This window comes from Notolepis coatsorum, assembly GCF_963971535.1.
Source record: "Notolepis coatsorum genome assembly, chromosome: 11".
Lineage (NCBI taxonomy): Eukaryota > Metazoa > Chordata > Actinopteri > Aulopiformes > Paralepididae > Notolepis > Notolepis coatsorum.
The window spans coordinates 62,734,396-62,749,590 of NC_140175.1; the positions used below are offsets into that span (position 1 = coordinate 62,734,396).

General features: G+C 47.7%; 1 protein-coding gene across 1 annotated transcript in view; it reads left to right on the forward strand.

Annotated features, from left to right (window-relative positions):
- Window positions 1–15,195, forward strand: part of LOC311236677 (ankyrin repeat and LEM domain-containing protein 2-like) — a 79,090-nt gene that overhangs the window by 6,381 nt on the left and 57,514 nt on the right. The window contains exons 3-5 of the mRNA XM_084324393.1: window positions 524–694; window positions 2,750–2,938; window positions 5,306–5,487. Of these exons, the coding sequence (XP_084180519.1) occupies window positions 524–694; window positions 2,750–2,938; window positions 5,306–5,487 (542 nt within the window). The remainder of the gene's footprint in view (window positions 1–523; window positions 695–2,749; window positions 2,939–5,305; window positions 5,488–15,195) is intronic.

Below are 15,195 nucleotides of genomic sequence, written 5' to 3' on the forward strand. Positions count from 1 at the left end.
AGCTTGAAGTTTATCATGATGATATGATGATAACGTTATTTGAAGAAGCTCTTGGTACCCAAACTCATGTATCCAATAATAATAATAAATCTATATATATTTTTTTGATCTACAGTACCTTTTTCTCCCAATTTCTATTTTTCTCCCATCCCAATTTCGTATCGTCCAATTCTACCCTCCTCTCTCTCTCTCTCTCTCTCTCTCTCTCTCTCTCTCTCTCTCTCTCTCTCTCTCTCTCTCTCTCTCTCTCTCTCTCTCTCTCTCTCTCTCTCTCTCTCTCTCTCTCTCTCTCTCTCTCTCTCTCTCTCTCTCTCTCTCTAGTACTTGATTAAAAATACATAACAATGAATTTGATTGAAAAAAACCTTACAGATGTGTTCCACAGGAATTGTGTAAAATTGCCCAAATAGTGAAAAATAAAGCAAAATATGACCCCTTTAACAATAATCTATTGGCTGGGAAGAAAAGAGATCTTATTGATGACAGTATGATATAAGTAGGCTACATGCTGTATGATCAACAGGATTAGCAGCTGGCAGAGAGGAAGGGGCGGCTCGTGGCCCCGGTTTGTCATCAGAGGAGGTGAAAGGAGAGGAGGCCGCTGCCCCATGTGGAGAGGTAGAGGACAGTCCCTCCGATTCACCGCCCGTGTATTATGGCATCTGTCCCCAGCAGGACGAGTCTTCAGGGACAGGTGAGACTGAAACCTTGTTTACAAGTTGGTCAAATTAAAGGATATAGGATATATAGGAGTGACTATTCTGATCGTGGGTTTAATTTCTCCACCTACGATATAGATCTAGGGTCTCAAACTCAATTTACCCGGGGGCCGCTGGAGGTAGAGTCTGGGTGAGGCTGGGCCGCATCAAATATTATATATATGATTTTAATATTTCTTTTTTTGCTAAATCAACTCTGCCTCTCTTTGTTAACTACAACAAGCAATGCTGTTTGTTATTTAAGATGAGGTCGGACTCGGCACTGACAGATTTGTGTTCATTGTGCTGCTTTTATAAAGCCTCAAATGACGGCTTACAATATTTCATGAAAGCAAAGTGTTTTGTTTGTCTAAGATTTAAAAAGGTTTAAACTTTACAGCACTGACAAAGTTGGACAAAGTTGAACAAAGTGCTGTACAAGTCCCACAATAACTTTGATGTCAAGTAGGGGGCCGCAAAATATCATCCAGCAGGCCGCAATTGGTCCACGCCTCCACGGGTCGCGAGTTTGAGACCCCTGTTATAGATGGTTATGGAAATCTGGACCTCATCTTAACTACACAAAGTGGAAAGTCACATTTAAATTGCCTTGTGTAAATTGACAGTGGATTTAACTAATCTTAAAGCCCCAATCTGTGGTTTTCTTTGACCATATAAATGTGGAGTATATTCATATGTTTCCGTAGATGGAATATACACTATTTCAGACCCTCACATTGTAAATCTGTTTTACTCCAATGTTTACAAACATTACCAACATAAACAAACTTTTTACAGCCACAAAATACAGCAAATTAAGTTTAAAAACTCATATTTACTCCATTCTTACTATCCATTTGTTTACATTTGGATAACTGATTGGGCCTTTAAAACATCCAGTATTAAAGCAGCAGCATAGGCATATAGTATGATTATATTATATTATATTTAAATGTATTGTCATCGTACAGCACAAGTACAGTATGACGGAAAGCAGTTCCCATTTAACCAGAGTTAAAAAAAACAGTAAAGTGCAATAACAATATACAATGTAACAAGTGATTAAATGGAATATAATGAAGCTACTGAGTAATATGCTAATCTAATGTATGTACAGGATTATTATGTATACTAATACGAGTAGGTATGAGATATATACAGATATAGATATAGTATATATGTAACGGATGGTATCATGAAGCGCAGTCAAGAAGGGCTGGGGTGGGTAGCAGTGCCAGGATGGTATCGTGAAGCACAGTCACGAAGGGCTGGGGTGAGTAGCGGTGCTATGGGTTAAACTCACTCTCACATCCTCAAAAGACGCATAGACACGGTACAAAGAAGTGAATTCACCTCTTGGTATAGCGGTCTGTATTGTTGCACGCGGCGTGGCAGACGCGTGTTCGAATCTCCCTCAGGGCATAGAAGTTTGAGGTGACGTTGTCACAACCGTTACAATGGTGCCGTGACCCGGATGCCTTGGGTGGAGTGGAGTGAGTTTAAGGGGGGTGAGTGTAACGAATGGTATCGTGAAGCGCAGTCAAGAAGGGCTGGGGTGAGTAGCGGTGATATGGGTTAAACTCACTCTCACATCCTCAAAATACGCATAGACACGGTACAAAGAAGTGAATTCACCTCTTGGTATAGCGGTCTGTGTTGTTGCACGCGGCGTGGCAGACCCGTGTTCGAATCTCCCTCAGGGCATCGAAGTTTGAGGTGACGTTGTCACAACCGTTACATATACAGTGTGTATATAAGCATGACTATATATACAGACAGGAATATATGCAGGAATATAAACAGGGATATATATATATATGGTATATATACAGTGTTATTGTACATGGCTATCATACAGTGTTATATGGGTAGACTATAGGTTGAGGTAGGTAGTTATGATTACAGTGTAAGGCACTTGTAGGCAGTGAAGGCAGTAGATAGGTATAAACTGAGTGTAGGCAACAGAGTTCAGTATCACTGCTGCAGTGTCCACTCATAGGTCTCATACAGTCATATCTCATCTGTGTTCACCGCTGTATGTTTTCCACCAGGCAAAGTGCACGTGTTTGTGAACAGGAAGAAAGCACTGAGAGCCATGGGAGCCATGAAAGGGCCTCGGTTCAAAGCCTTCTCAACACGAGAGGAAGCAGAGGGGTTTTCTAAGGGCGCTGGTGACCACATCCCGGCCCCTGGGACTACACTAGATGGGCCCCAGACCACGGAGCCATCAGAGTTTATAGGTAGGTTATAAGCTTATGGATAGGCATTTATTTCAAACCAATTCACTATTAAAGGGTGGTGTCGGGCGGTTGGGTAGTGTAGAGGACTAAGCACTCGCCTACCACCGCAGAGACCTGGGTTCAATTCCCGGCAGCGGTACCTCCGAATACAATTGGCAGAGTTTGTGGGTGGGAAGCCGGTGGGGTATGAGTCCTGGTCGTTGCATTAGCAAATCAGAGGAGACATGTGGTAGTCTACACCCTCCCCAGATCGACAGAGGAGACATGTGGTAGTCTACACCCTCCCCAGACCGACAGAGGAGGCATGTGGTAGTCTGCTCCCTCCCCAGACCGACAGAGGAGGCATGTGGTAGTCTGCCCCCTCCCCAGACCGACAGAGGAGGCATGTGGTAGTCTGCTCCCTCCCCAGACAGACAGAGGAGGCATGTGGTAGTCTACACCCTCCCCAGACCGACAGTAAGGCAGTGCAACGACCAGGAAGGGAATTGGTGTAACGGCTAAATTGGGGGATGAGAGAAACTATATATATATTTTTTCTTTTAAAAGGGTGGTGTCATGATTTTCAGAAACGTGATGATCAATAGTGCCCAAGGCATTTAAAACTTTTTTGAGAAATTGTCAGAGGCCCACTGTTACGGTACCCTATCCCCCCCCCTCACAGTGAGCTGTGGTGTTCCACAAGGAAGCATACTAGGACCGCTACTGTTCCTAATTTATGCAAATTACATGTCGTCAGCTTGTGACTGCAACTTGTTCCTGTTTGCGGACGACTCAGCCCTGCTGGTCTCTGACAAGAACAAGTTACAGGTTGAAAAAACCCTCAGCTCAGAACTAGGCAAAATCTGCATATGGCTCGCTGATAACAAACTATCATTACACATGGGCAAAACAGAGTCCATTCTCTTCGGTTCAAATAACAAACTCAGCAAGACCGACGGCTTCTCAGTTACAGTGGGTGACAATATTGTCACAAGGAAAGAAGATATTACCTACCTGGGTTCCATCCTAGAGGCAAATCTTTCCTGTGACAAAATGGCATCCAATGTAATAAAAAAAAGTCAACAAACGAACACGATTCTTGTACCGGATCTCCTCACTGGTAAACAAGAATACCCTGAAGACTCTGGCAGGAGCACTCATTCAAGGGTACTACGACTATGCATGCACCTCATGGTACCAAAGCACCTCAAAGGCGCTAAAAACAAAATTACAAACATCTCAAAACAAACTGGTCAGACTACTGCTTGACCTTACTCCTAGAACCCACCTCACCCCTGCCCACTTTGACAACCTAGGATGGCTTAGAGTAGATGACAGAGTACAGCAACTTGCAATGGGCCTGGTCTACAAGATACACTACACGACCAAGGTACCCATGTACATGTCAAAATACTTCCCAAAGGTCAGTGAATACCACGATCACAACACCAGAGGGATCTCCACAAATCATGTTAAACCCAGATTCGGCTCAAACAAGGGACTAAACACGTTTCGCAATTATGCCACATCAATGTGGAACGCCCTACCCAAAGCTGTAAAGGAATGTGAATCACTACCCACTTTCAAAAACACTCTCAAAAAACACCTACGGGAGACTGCAATTCTAAACTGGCCCCTGTAAATGTCCTAACACAACCCCCCCCCCCCCCCAATGTACAGTAAATGACCAAGTATGGTCTTGTCAATATTCCAATGTACAGTTTTGCTTGTTCAGTTGTACAGTGTCCCCCACCCACTCCTCCTACCCAACCTCCCCCCCCCCAACCTCCTCCAATGTACAGTTTCTATGTCAAATGTATATACTCTCTTTTCTGGACTCTTTTCGTATCACAAACAGTACTGTATTTGCAAATCTGGTATGTCATAAATGTATAGATGTTGCAGTGCTGTCTATCTGTATGTCATGTATGTCATATATGTTATAATGAATTGAAAATGGGGGACCCTGATGTAAACAAGACGAAAGTCTTTCTCTGGTCTGCATCCCCTTAACAATTGTATGTATTGAGCTGTACTGTACTGTACCCATTCTGCAATCTGTTAATAACATTTTCAATCAATCAATCAAAACCAGTTCTGTTTCAGTGGCAGCATTCATAAGCAGTGGTGCTACACATCAATGGGCGTTGAAACCAATCCACCAAAAATCTGTTCCTCTTAAAAACAGTTTCAATCCGCATTGACGTGCAATACCATTATTAACAAATGCTGCCATCAATTTCTCAAAAACAAAGATCCCGGCATGATAACTTGTTGGGTGCTTTTGAACAGATTCTTGGTTTTCCTGATCAACAGAATTGGTTTCTAAAACACCCGGACCTTCCTGTTAAGGGATATCACACTTCTGTTTCATTCTTCGCCTCACAGAAACACCACCACCGCCATCAAACTCAGAAAAGGCAAATGAGTTCCACAGCCCAAGAACCCAGGATCTGACCACCAAGCTGAGGAAGTCAGTGGAGCAGGACGACCAGGAAGCCTTCTCCAGGCTGGTCTGGGATAACCCACGCTACCTCATAGGGTCTGGAGACAACCCCACTATTGTGCAGGTAAGCTAATCTAAATGTAGTACTCTCTACCATTACTGTGATAGTAGTGTGGTTCTCTCTATCATTACTCTGATAGACTGTGTGGTTCTCTACCATTACTGTGATAGTAGTGTGGTTTTCTCTATCATTACTGTGATAGACTGTGTGGTTCTCTACCATTACTGTGATAGTAGTGTGGTTCTCTCTATCATTACTGTGATAGACTGTGTGGTTCTCTACCATTACTGTGATAGTAGTGTGGTTCTCTCTATCATTACTGTGACAGTAGTGTGGTTCTCTCTATCATTACTGTGATAGTAGTGTGGTTCTCTACTATTACTGTTAGGGATGTCCCGATCGCATTTTTTTGCTCCCGATCCGATCCCGATCATGTGATTTTGAGTATCTGCCGATACCGATCTTTCCCGATCCGATCTTTCACATTAGTAACCAATTTGATGCATTTTTGTCAGAAACTGGAGAAGCGAGATAATCCCCTCTGTTGCCTCAATAGTCGAGCGCGGTGGCTCACATTACATTCACCCTGAGCCCCTGAGAATGTGCTTCATACGAGAAATATTCAAAGTTTCAACCTGTTTGCACATTAGTATACATTCACAGTGTTCGACTTACGTAATGATTTGCTCCATTTTGGTCTGAAACGCCGACAATAATCCTCCGAATGTTGACGTTATCCAGGTTAACGTTAACTTCATTCAAGCGAGGCATTGCAATCAATACAGCTGTTTGGCAAAGCACCAGCCGCATCCCCCATTCCTTTGCTCGCTCTAGTCAACATAACGTGACGTATTAGATTGGTCGTGTTGAATGCAGCTCTGTCATTACTGTGACAGTAGTGTGGTTCTCTATCATTACTGTGACAGTAGTGTGGTTACATTTAGTTTACATTTGCTTACGTTCTGCTCTGCTGGACTAACTCATCAATACTTATTGTATCACTGAAAGCTTTTGCCACATGCACCTTCATTTGTTTCAAGTTCAAGTTTCTTTATTAGTTGTCATACAAAAATACAGAATACTTTTATATGAAATGCTTTTTCCTGTTCTGCTCCTGAGAGTGTGCTAGGCCTAACAAAATAAATTGTTTGGTTCCTGTTGGTTGTCAGTTAAGGTCATGGGTAGGTAGGGCATTTATTTTATTTTATTTTGTATTTAATTTTTTCCCATGGCGACTATGGATAGGGAATTTCTTTATTTTTAAATTATTTTTGTATTATCTTTTCCCCCCTTCTTTTTCAGTTTTTCTCCCATCCCAATGTTAGTCGTTATGCCAATTCCCACTCCCCTTCCTGGTCGTTGTGCACTCTACCCCCTACCGTCGGTCTGGGAGGGCGGAGACTATCACATGCTTCCTCTGACACATGTGTAGCCAGCCCACCGCTTCTTTTCACCTGGCAGCGCGGACTCTCACTGGGAGAGTGTAACGTGTGCAAGGTCACACTACCTCTCCCAGATGCGTCTATTCTTAACCCAAACGGTTCATACGTTTTGCGAATCTGATTGGCCACTGACGTTTCTGGTCATGTGACATGTGCGCCCAATCTCGTGACACGCCCATTTCCGCCTCGACCAGCAGCAAACCCTAACCCTAACCGTTCTATCGCCATGCTCTAAGACAGCCTGTTCAAACTGATGTTCAACTTTATCCCTATAGCGCCGTTTTGCCTCTATTACTGTCCTCCTCACGTTGTATCTCGCCGCCTTGTGTTCATTCATGTTGCCTGTCACAAGCCCGGCATTATAGGCTGAGGTTCGCGCTTTCAGAGCCTCACGGACGGATTTGTCTACCTAGGGCTTTTGGTTTGGGTAAACTCTAATTGTTGTAGAGGGGATTGTTTCTTCTACCAGAGTACAAATAAAGTCCAGCACTGTTTCAGTGTAGTCATTAATATTGTCTGTGTTATCGCGGAACACATCCCAGTCTGTACATTCAAGTGCAGCCTGGAGTGTGCCCTCTGATTCCCCAGACCAACGCTTAACCTCTCGCGTTACTACAGGAACACGCTTTTACTCTGGTAAAAGAAAGATGGCGTCATGATCTGATTTGCCAAATGCGCTAGCAGCTTGAGACTTGTACCTGTTCTTAAATTGCAAGTAGCAATGGTCTAATATATTCCCGCCTCTGGTGGGACAAGTCACATGCTGATAGAAATTCGGCAACACTTTTTTGAGATTAGTGCTATTGAAATCATCCGCAACCACAATAGCAGCGTCAACATTAGCTGTTTGGAGTATGTTTACTTCGTCGTGGAGCTTGGAAAGCGCTTCACCTGTGTTTGCTTGTGGTGGAATATACACTCCGATCAGGATGACCGACGTTAATTCTCTCTGGAGAAAGAATGGTCGACACTTGATGGCTATATACTCCAGGTTTGGGGAGCAGTGGTTTGAAAGCTCCTTCACGTTGCCTGGATCACACCCAATTGTTATTCAACATGAAGGCTATCCCACCTCCCCTCCTTTTGCCGGAATCTTCCTCTGTACGGTCTTTGCGGTGGTCTGTACGGTTTGCCTGGCCACGGCCATTTCTGGCTATGTACATAAGCGAGGAGCGTGGCCATACTCTTCCTTCACTGGTCTTTCATTCGGAAGTGTTTTGCTATAGGCACACTTTAACAGTGGAAATATTAGCTTTTTTCTCTTATAGTTTTTTCTTGTTGCTGTTTCTACCGAGATGGCATCACCACCTTTCTTTTTTTTTTTTTTAACTTTGACCAGTCAGCTGGTTCTTTTAGCGTTTATCGCTTTTTCTGGTCAAGCATGACCGACAGAAACAGGTTGAATGGGGTATAGATCGGGGGAAAGACACTCTGAGAAAATACGGCGAGTCCGGGAGTCGAACTCGTGTACCCCAGATCCGTGACGCGCACGGTTGTCCCCGACGCCGAAATAGCGTTCGAGGTACGCGGTGAGCTACTGGAGCTCCCCATCACCACCTTTCTTGAGGCTCAACCAGCGCTTCCTCCTTGCAACCTCCGCCGTTCGCCGCGGGGCTCCCTACTCCCACGATCAAAGCGGGAGGGTGAGCCCCAGCGGCGTGTGGCGCTGAGTGCATACCGCCCGGAGGCCTTTGAGCGCCCCTCACTCGTGAGGAGGATCTCCGGCCCCGGCATCCCCATCAATAGACCCCCGACCATGGGCGCGGTCTCTTTGGTGGTGGACGATTTGCTGCGCAAGCTCTCCGCCTCTGCTTGCTCCCGCCGTTCGGTGGTGAGCAAGTATGACGGGTGGTCAGAGGAGGAGGAAGAGTACCCGGGACCGCAGGGTTCGATTCCCTTCAGTTCTGCGGAAGAGCTGGTGCCAGAGGGGGACATTGCGCTCTCCTGCCATCACATCCGAGAGGATTACATGGAGGAGGCAGGGGGTTTCCTCTTTGATGCCTCGCTGGCAAGAGTCGGGGTTCAATTCCACGACGCCAAATGGCGGGATGCCTCGCGGCAGAGTCGGGGTGTAATACTCCCCAACTTGATACCTAATACGCGAGACGTAAGCACGGAGGAAGGCAGCAGATGGAGCGCACCTCGAGGGGAGAGCCCAGCAGCGTACCCCAGAGGATGCGCCGCACGCGGCAGGAGGTAAGGGGCGCAGGACTAAGCCTAGGCTGTGTTCCCCCTTCCTCCACCCCTCTCTCTTCTCCTCTCTCTTTACACCTAAACCCCCATATCCCCCCCCCCCCAAAACTATGTTTCTTTCAAATAAAAAGGCAGGTTTTTGTTGAAGCTACGTGTAATAATTTCACTAAATGTGTTTTGTGTATACCTCGAACGGAGTGGCAATGAGGGCTCCGCTACCTTTGTCTGATAAAGAGAAAGTAAGGCGGGCGGCAATTCTTGCTTATGAAATGGAGCCGCGGGGACACATGTGGAAACGTTTGAAACAAACGCAGACCCGGAGCCCACGGTTTGTGACTATCGTGTTTTGACTTTTCAAAGCGATGAAGCGAGCATGTGCTTGCGTATGTTTCGCTTGTAAATCAACACACGGCTCTATTTTCGCCTTGTATGCTTTTCACTTTACGTGATAAGAGCCCACGGTTGGTAGCTAGCTATCGTGTTTTGGTTTTTCAAAGCGATGAAGCGAGCATATGGCCGTATCGTCGATAAACGTCGATAAGGCTGTGATCTAAAATATCCCTCTGAGGCACCCAGGAACGCTCCTCTACCCCATACCCCTCCCAATCCACCAAAAACTGAAACCCCCTACCCCTCCGCCTACAACCCAGGATCCTTCGCACCGTGTAGACCAGGGGTCGGCAATAGGCGGCCCGCGGTGCGAAATTGGCCCGCCAGCAATCATTTCTGGCCCGTCAGTTTATTTTGAGAATGATATTTATTTTACGCGCGGGAAATATTCACTCGTGACGCCAGAGTGTCTTTGTGAAGCTGTATATTTTCCCTAACGCACTTTCACTTCCGCGTTCGGGATGCGAGCGACTAACGTTAGCAAAAATGTGTTAAAAAACCCAAAACAAACGTCTTTGGATAGCTTCTTTGTAAAGGGGAAATACCAACTGAGGAGCCAGAAGAGGAGCCTACGACCTCCAAGACACATAACGCTTCTTTTAATAAACAGGAGTCATACTTAAAATACGGGTTTATCGCAACAGGTGACTCTTGCGTGCCGAGGTCCTCTCTGCATAATATGTGGCAACAAGATAGCAAACGAGGCAATGATGACAACTGTGTTCAAGTTGGCAGATAAAGTAGCTGCATTCAACGCCAATCTGGAATTGGAGGGCGGCAAGTGGACATTTGACATGTTTCAAACATTAGCAGGGATTTTGGCGGACTGAACAAGCCCAGGGCAGTTATGGTGAGTCGTGTTTACTTTTCATGCATTCTGTTCTGCTGTTCATGTGTATGCACTCGCCGCGGTGCTGCATGAACATCAAATGCCCATCCTACTGATCTGCTGTTCATGTGTATGCACTCGCCGCGGTGCTGCATTTTTCACTATCATATTAAATTAGCCATTGTTTTTGGTCCTGGCCCGCCATTCAATGGCTTGGGGAAAAATTGGCCTGTGGCTAAACCTAATTGCAGACCCCTGGTGTAGACAGTCTCTGACCGTCAAGGATGCGGGGCGGAGGAACCGCGGGAAGTGGCGGGGACAAGGGCGATGAGAGGAAGGGCTTCAAAAGGGACACGTGAAACGTCGGGTGAACCCGCATGGAATCTGGGAGTAGCAACCTGTAAGCCACAGGGTTCACCCGACGAACCACCTTAAAGGGTCCTGTAAAGCGGGGAGCCAGCTTCCTGGACTCCACCCGGAGAGGGAGATCACGGGTGGAAAGCCAAACCCTTTGCCCAGGACGGAAAACCGGAGCCGGACGGCGCTTGTAGTTAGCCTGACGCTGAGCCCTAACAGAGGCCTTCTGCAGCGCCGCCCGAACCCGGTTCCACGTCCCGCGAGCCACGTGAGCCTGGACTGAAGGCACCTCAGCCTCCTGCTCCTGTTTGGGAAAAAGGGGAGGTTGAAAACCATACTGGCACTGAAAGGGAGACATACCTGTAGAGGAGGAGAGGAGGGTATTATGCGCATACTCTGCCCACACCAGCCTCCTACTCCACGTTGTCGGACTACCGGCAATGTAGCACCTCAGAACGCCCTCCAGATCCTGGTTGACACGCTCCGTCTGCCCATTGGACTGCGGATGAAACCCAGACGACAGGCTGACGGAGGCGCCGAGGCTGGAAGCAAACGCTTTCCAGAACCTGGAGGCGAACTGAGGGCCCCGGTCGGACACAATATCCACTGGAAGCCTGTGGACCCGAAAGACGTGCTGCACCACCAGGTCAGCCGTCTCTCGAGCCGAGGGGAGCTTGGGAAGGGGAATGAAATGGGCCGCCTTCGAAAAATGGTCCACTACTACCAGAATAGTAGTAAAGCCATCGGAAGGGGGAAGGCCAGAAATAAAATCAAGAGATATGTGCGACAAAAGATGTGACAGGCTGCCTCCTTGTGTACCGGAGGGGACACGTGATGCAAGGCTTCTGTCCTCACTACAACCGACCTGTGGGAGGCATAGTCTAGCAACGTTCAAGACAGGGGAGGGAAGAATTGGATACACGAAATTGGGATGAGAGAAAAATAGAAAATGGGGAGAAAAAGTGGATACAAAAAAAGAAAAAGAGATATGTGCGACCAGGGACGTTTGGGAATAGGAAGCGGGCGAAGGAGACCCACCGGTGCACAACGAGAGGTCTTATTACGCGTGCACACCGGACAGGCCGCCACAAAGGAGCGAGTATCCCCCTCCTCTGTAGGCCACCAGAACCTCCTACGGATAAACTCCAGGGTTCTCGTGGCCCCAGGGTGGCCGGTGAGGGAAGAGGTATGTGCCCACTGCAGCAGTCGCGAGCGCGCAGCCTTGGGCACATACGTCCGTCCCGGAGGATTGCCACTGGGATCGGGCTCCTGTGCCAGAGCCGATCTTACCACCCTGTCTATGCCCCATGACACAGGAGCCAGAATAAGGGCCTGTGGAATAATAGGATGGGGCTTCTCCTCCCGGTCCGGAGGATCAAATTGGCGGGACAGTGCGTCAGGCTTGACGTTTTTTGAACCGGGTCGAAAGGAGATGGTTCCAAACGGTGAAAGGGTGTGCCGCCCCCTCCAACCAATGTCTCCATTCCTCCAGTGCCAGCTTGATTGCCAATAACTCCCGATTACCCACGCCGTAGTTGCGTTCGGCTGAGGACAGCCGACGCGGAAAAAAAAGGCGCAAGGATGAACCTTTCCGTCCTTTAAGCATCTCTGAGAGAGCACCCCCCCCCCCCTATCGGAAGCATCCACCTCCACTATAAATGGAGCCTCCGAATCGTGCCGGATCAGTACAGGGGCAGAGGTAAACCGACGTTTGAGGTTGCGAAAGGCTGACTGCCCGAGGCGACCATTCAAAACCAGGGAGAGAGGCCTTAGTGAGAGCCGTCAGGGGAGCTAAAGTTGAGAATAAAGCGCCTATAAAAATGTGCAAAACCCAAAAAACGTTGCAATTCCTTGAGCGACGAAGGCCGTGGCCAGTCCAGTACAGCACTCACCTTGGCCGGATCCATACGTAGATCGCCCTTAGTCAATACAAACCCCAGGAAAGAAACGGTGTCGGTATGAAACACACACTTCTCTGCTTTAACAAACAGCGGATGGTGGAGGAGACGCTGGAGAACCTGACGAACGTGCTGTTGGTGTTGCGCCATATCGCGAGAAAAAATTTGAATGTCATCTAAATAGACGAAGACTGACACCCCGATTAAATCTCGCAGCACGTCGTTGACTAGGGCTTAAAAGACTGCAGGGGCATTAGCTAAGCCAAAAGGCATGACCAAATACTCATAATGCCCGTTAGGTGTATTAAATGCAGTCTTCCACTCGTCTCCCTCTCTAATCCTGATTAAATTGTAGGCATTACGTAAATCAAGTTTAGAGAAGACTTGCGCCCCCTGTAGACACTCAAAGGCGGTGTCCATGAGAGACAGGGGGTAACGGTTCTTGATGGAAACGTCGTTCAACCCCCGATAATCAATGCATGGACGCTGGCTACCATCCTTCTTTGCTACAAAAAAAAACAGCGCCTGCAGGGGAGGTGGAAGGACGTATGTGGCCTGCGGCCAGTGCTTCCTGAATATAGGTATTCATAGACAGCGTCTCAGGGCGAGAGAGAGAAAACATACGACCGTGGGGTGGAGAGGTACCTGGTAGAAGATCTATGGTGCAGTCGTAAGATCTATGAGGCGGTAGTGCTTTAGCACGAGTCTTACTAAAGACCCCCGCCAGGTCCCAATAAATCTCAGGAACCCCTGCTAAATCGGGATTAGGAGATGGGATAGAGTCTGCAACGCCTACCACCATCCTGGAGGGAGACAAAAGAGAAGAAGAAAAAAGAGTGGGTGAACCCTCGCCGGATACTGGCTTAACGCCCCTCTCCAGGGAAAGTTCACCCGTAGACCAACTAATACAAGGATTATTCTCTGATAGCCAAGGGTGGCCCAAAATAATGGGTGAATGAGGAGACATAACAACATAAAATTGCAACAATTCCCACTCACCCCCGGCCACCTGGAGGGGCAGCTGCGCCGTGCGCAGGGTAATGAGCCCATCACCCAAAGGTCGACCTCCGCGTCAGAGAGCCGCAAGGCCCCCAGTTGCATCGGTTCATCACCCAAACTCTCTTGAAAATTGCACAGCTGTCTCGACACCGAGAGAAGGGCGAAAGAGTACCTGTGACGAAGCCTCCCTCTCACGTTCCCTCTCCCTCTCCCGATGCCGGTTGTCCATCCGTATTGCCAAGTTGATGACGTTATCCAGTTGTTCGGGCAGCTCCCGTGAAGCCAGCTCATCCTGCATCCGCCCAGAGAGCCCCTGGACAAACAACACGCAGCATGGCACTTCCTGCCAAGCCGCCTCTCGAGCCACAATGCAGAAGTCGGTGGCGCAATCTGCCACAGAGCGACTACCTTGTCGGCAGGAGATGAGCCGCGCTCCTGCTTCATATCACCCGAGAGGTATCGAACACACGTCGCAACTTTCGGGTGAAGGCAGCCGCGCTGTGGCAGAGCGCCGAACGTCCGTCCCATTCCGCGGTAGCCCAAGAGAGAGCACGGCCTGTAAGCAAAGTTATTATATATGCAACTTTGGACATTTCGGTAGTAAATGTAAGCGGCTGTAATTGAAAAATAAGAGCGCATTGGGTGATAAACTCCTGACAACCTTCAGGAGCTCCTCCGTAACGTTCTGGAGGTGGCAGACGTGGTTCTCGAACCTCTTCTCGGACAGATGGACGTACCTGCCCTTCCTCCCCGATGGCAGACGAGGCTCCAGACGCAGCTCCAGCCGCTGTTACCTCAACAGCGGCTACTGAGGTAGCGTTGTTAGCCACAGCTAACGCTGAGTCGGCTGTTGAGATAGCCGCGGCTACTGCGACTTGGGACTCAATGGATAGGCCTCCCAAACGAGCAAGTTCAATTCCTACTTCCCGCTGGCGGCTGGTGACGACGCCCAACTGTCTTCTTTGTGCCTCCAGCTCCTCCCGGAATCCTTCTGTGGAACTCATGATGGTCGGTTCTTCTGTTACGATTCAAGGTAAGAATGTTGAGTAGTTGTAGAATGTAAGAAGGAGGTGGAGATGGTGTTGCTCTTCTCAAATACCGTGTTCTTTTATTATTAGAAACACTAGAGCAAAAGAATAATGGTACAGTAAAGCATAAATGTAGCCAGGCTACAACTGTGAGGTAACTTAGGAAAAGAGACAAGTTCTCAAGAAAGATGCAAACTAGCAAAACATAATAACAACACCAGGCCAGACGTTCCACTTCTGCTCGTGGACAACGGCTCCCAGTAGCACTGTTGAAGAACAGACAACAGATAGGGCGGCTACGTGGTGCAGTGGGCAAATCAAGTCAAGTCAAGAGTCAAGTCAAGAGTTTTATTTGTCACGGCATACAAGTATACAATGAAATGCGGGTGGTCTTGCCCGCAACGATGTGCAATACAGTGGTACAGTGGTACAACATATAATAGAATCCAATAAAAACAACATTGTGCAATAACAGGTAACAGGTAACATGGTGTGACATCTCGGTATCTGTACATAGTTATTTACAGAGCATATAGGACATGCTAGGTAGCTTTGGTAGTGCAATACACTGTTACTGTTGCTATACTAATTTAAAGTGGCCTTTCCTTTTGGCAATAAGTGTGGGTGAGTGAGGC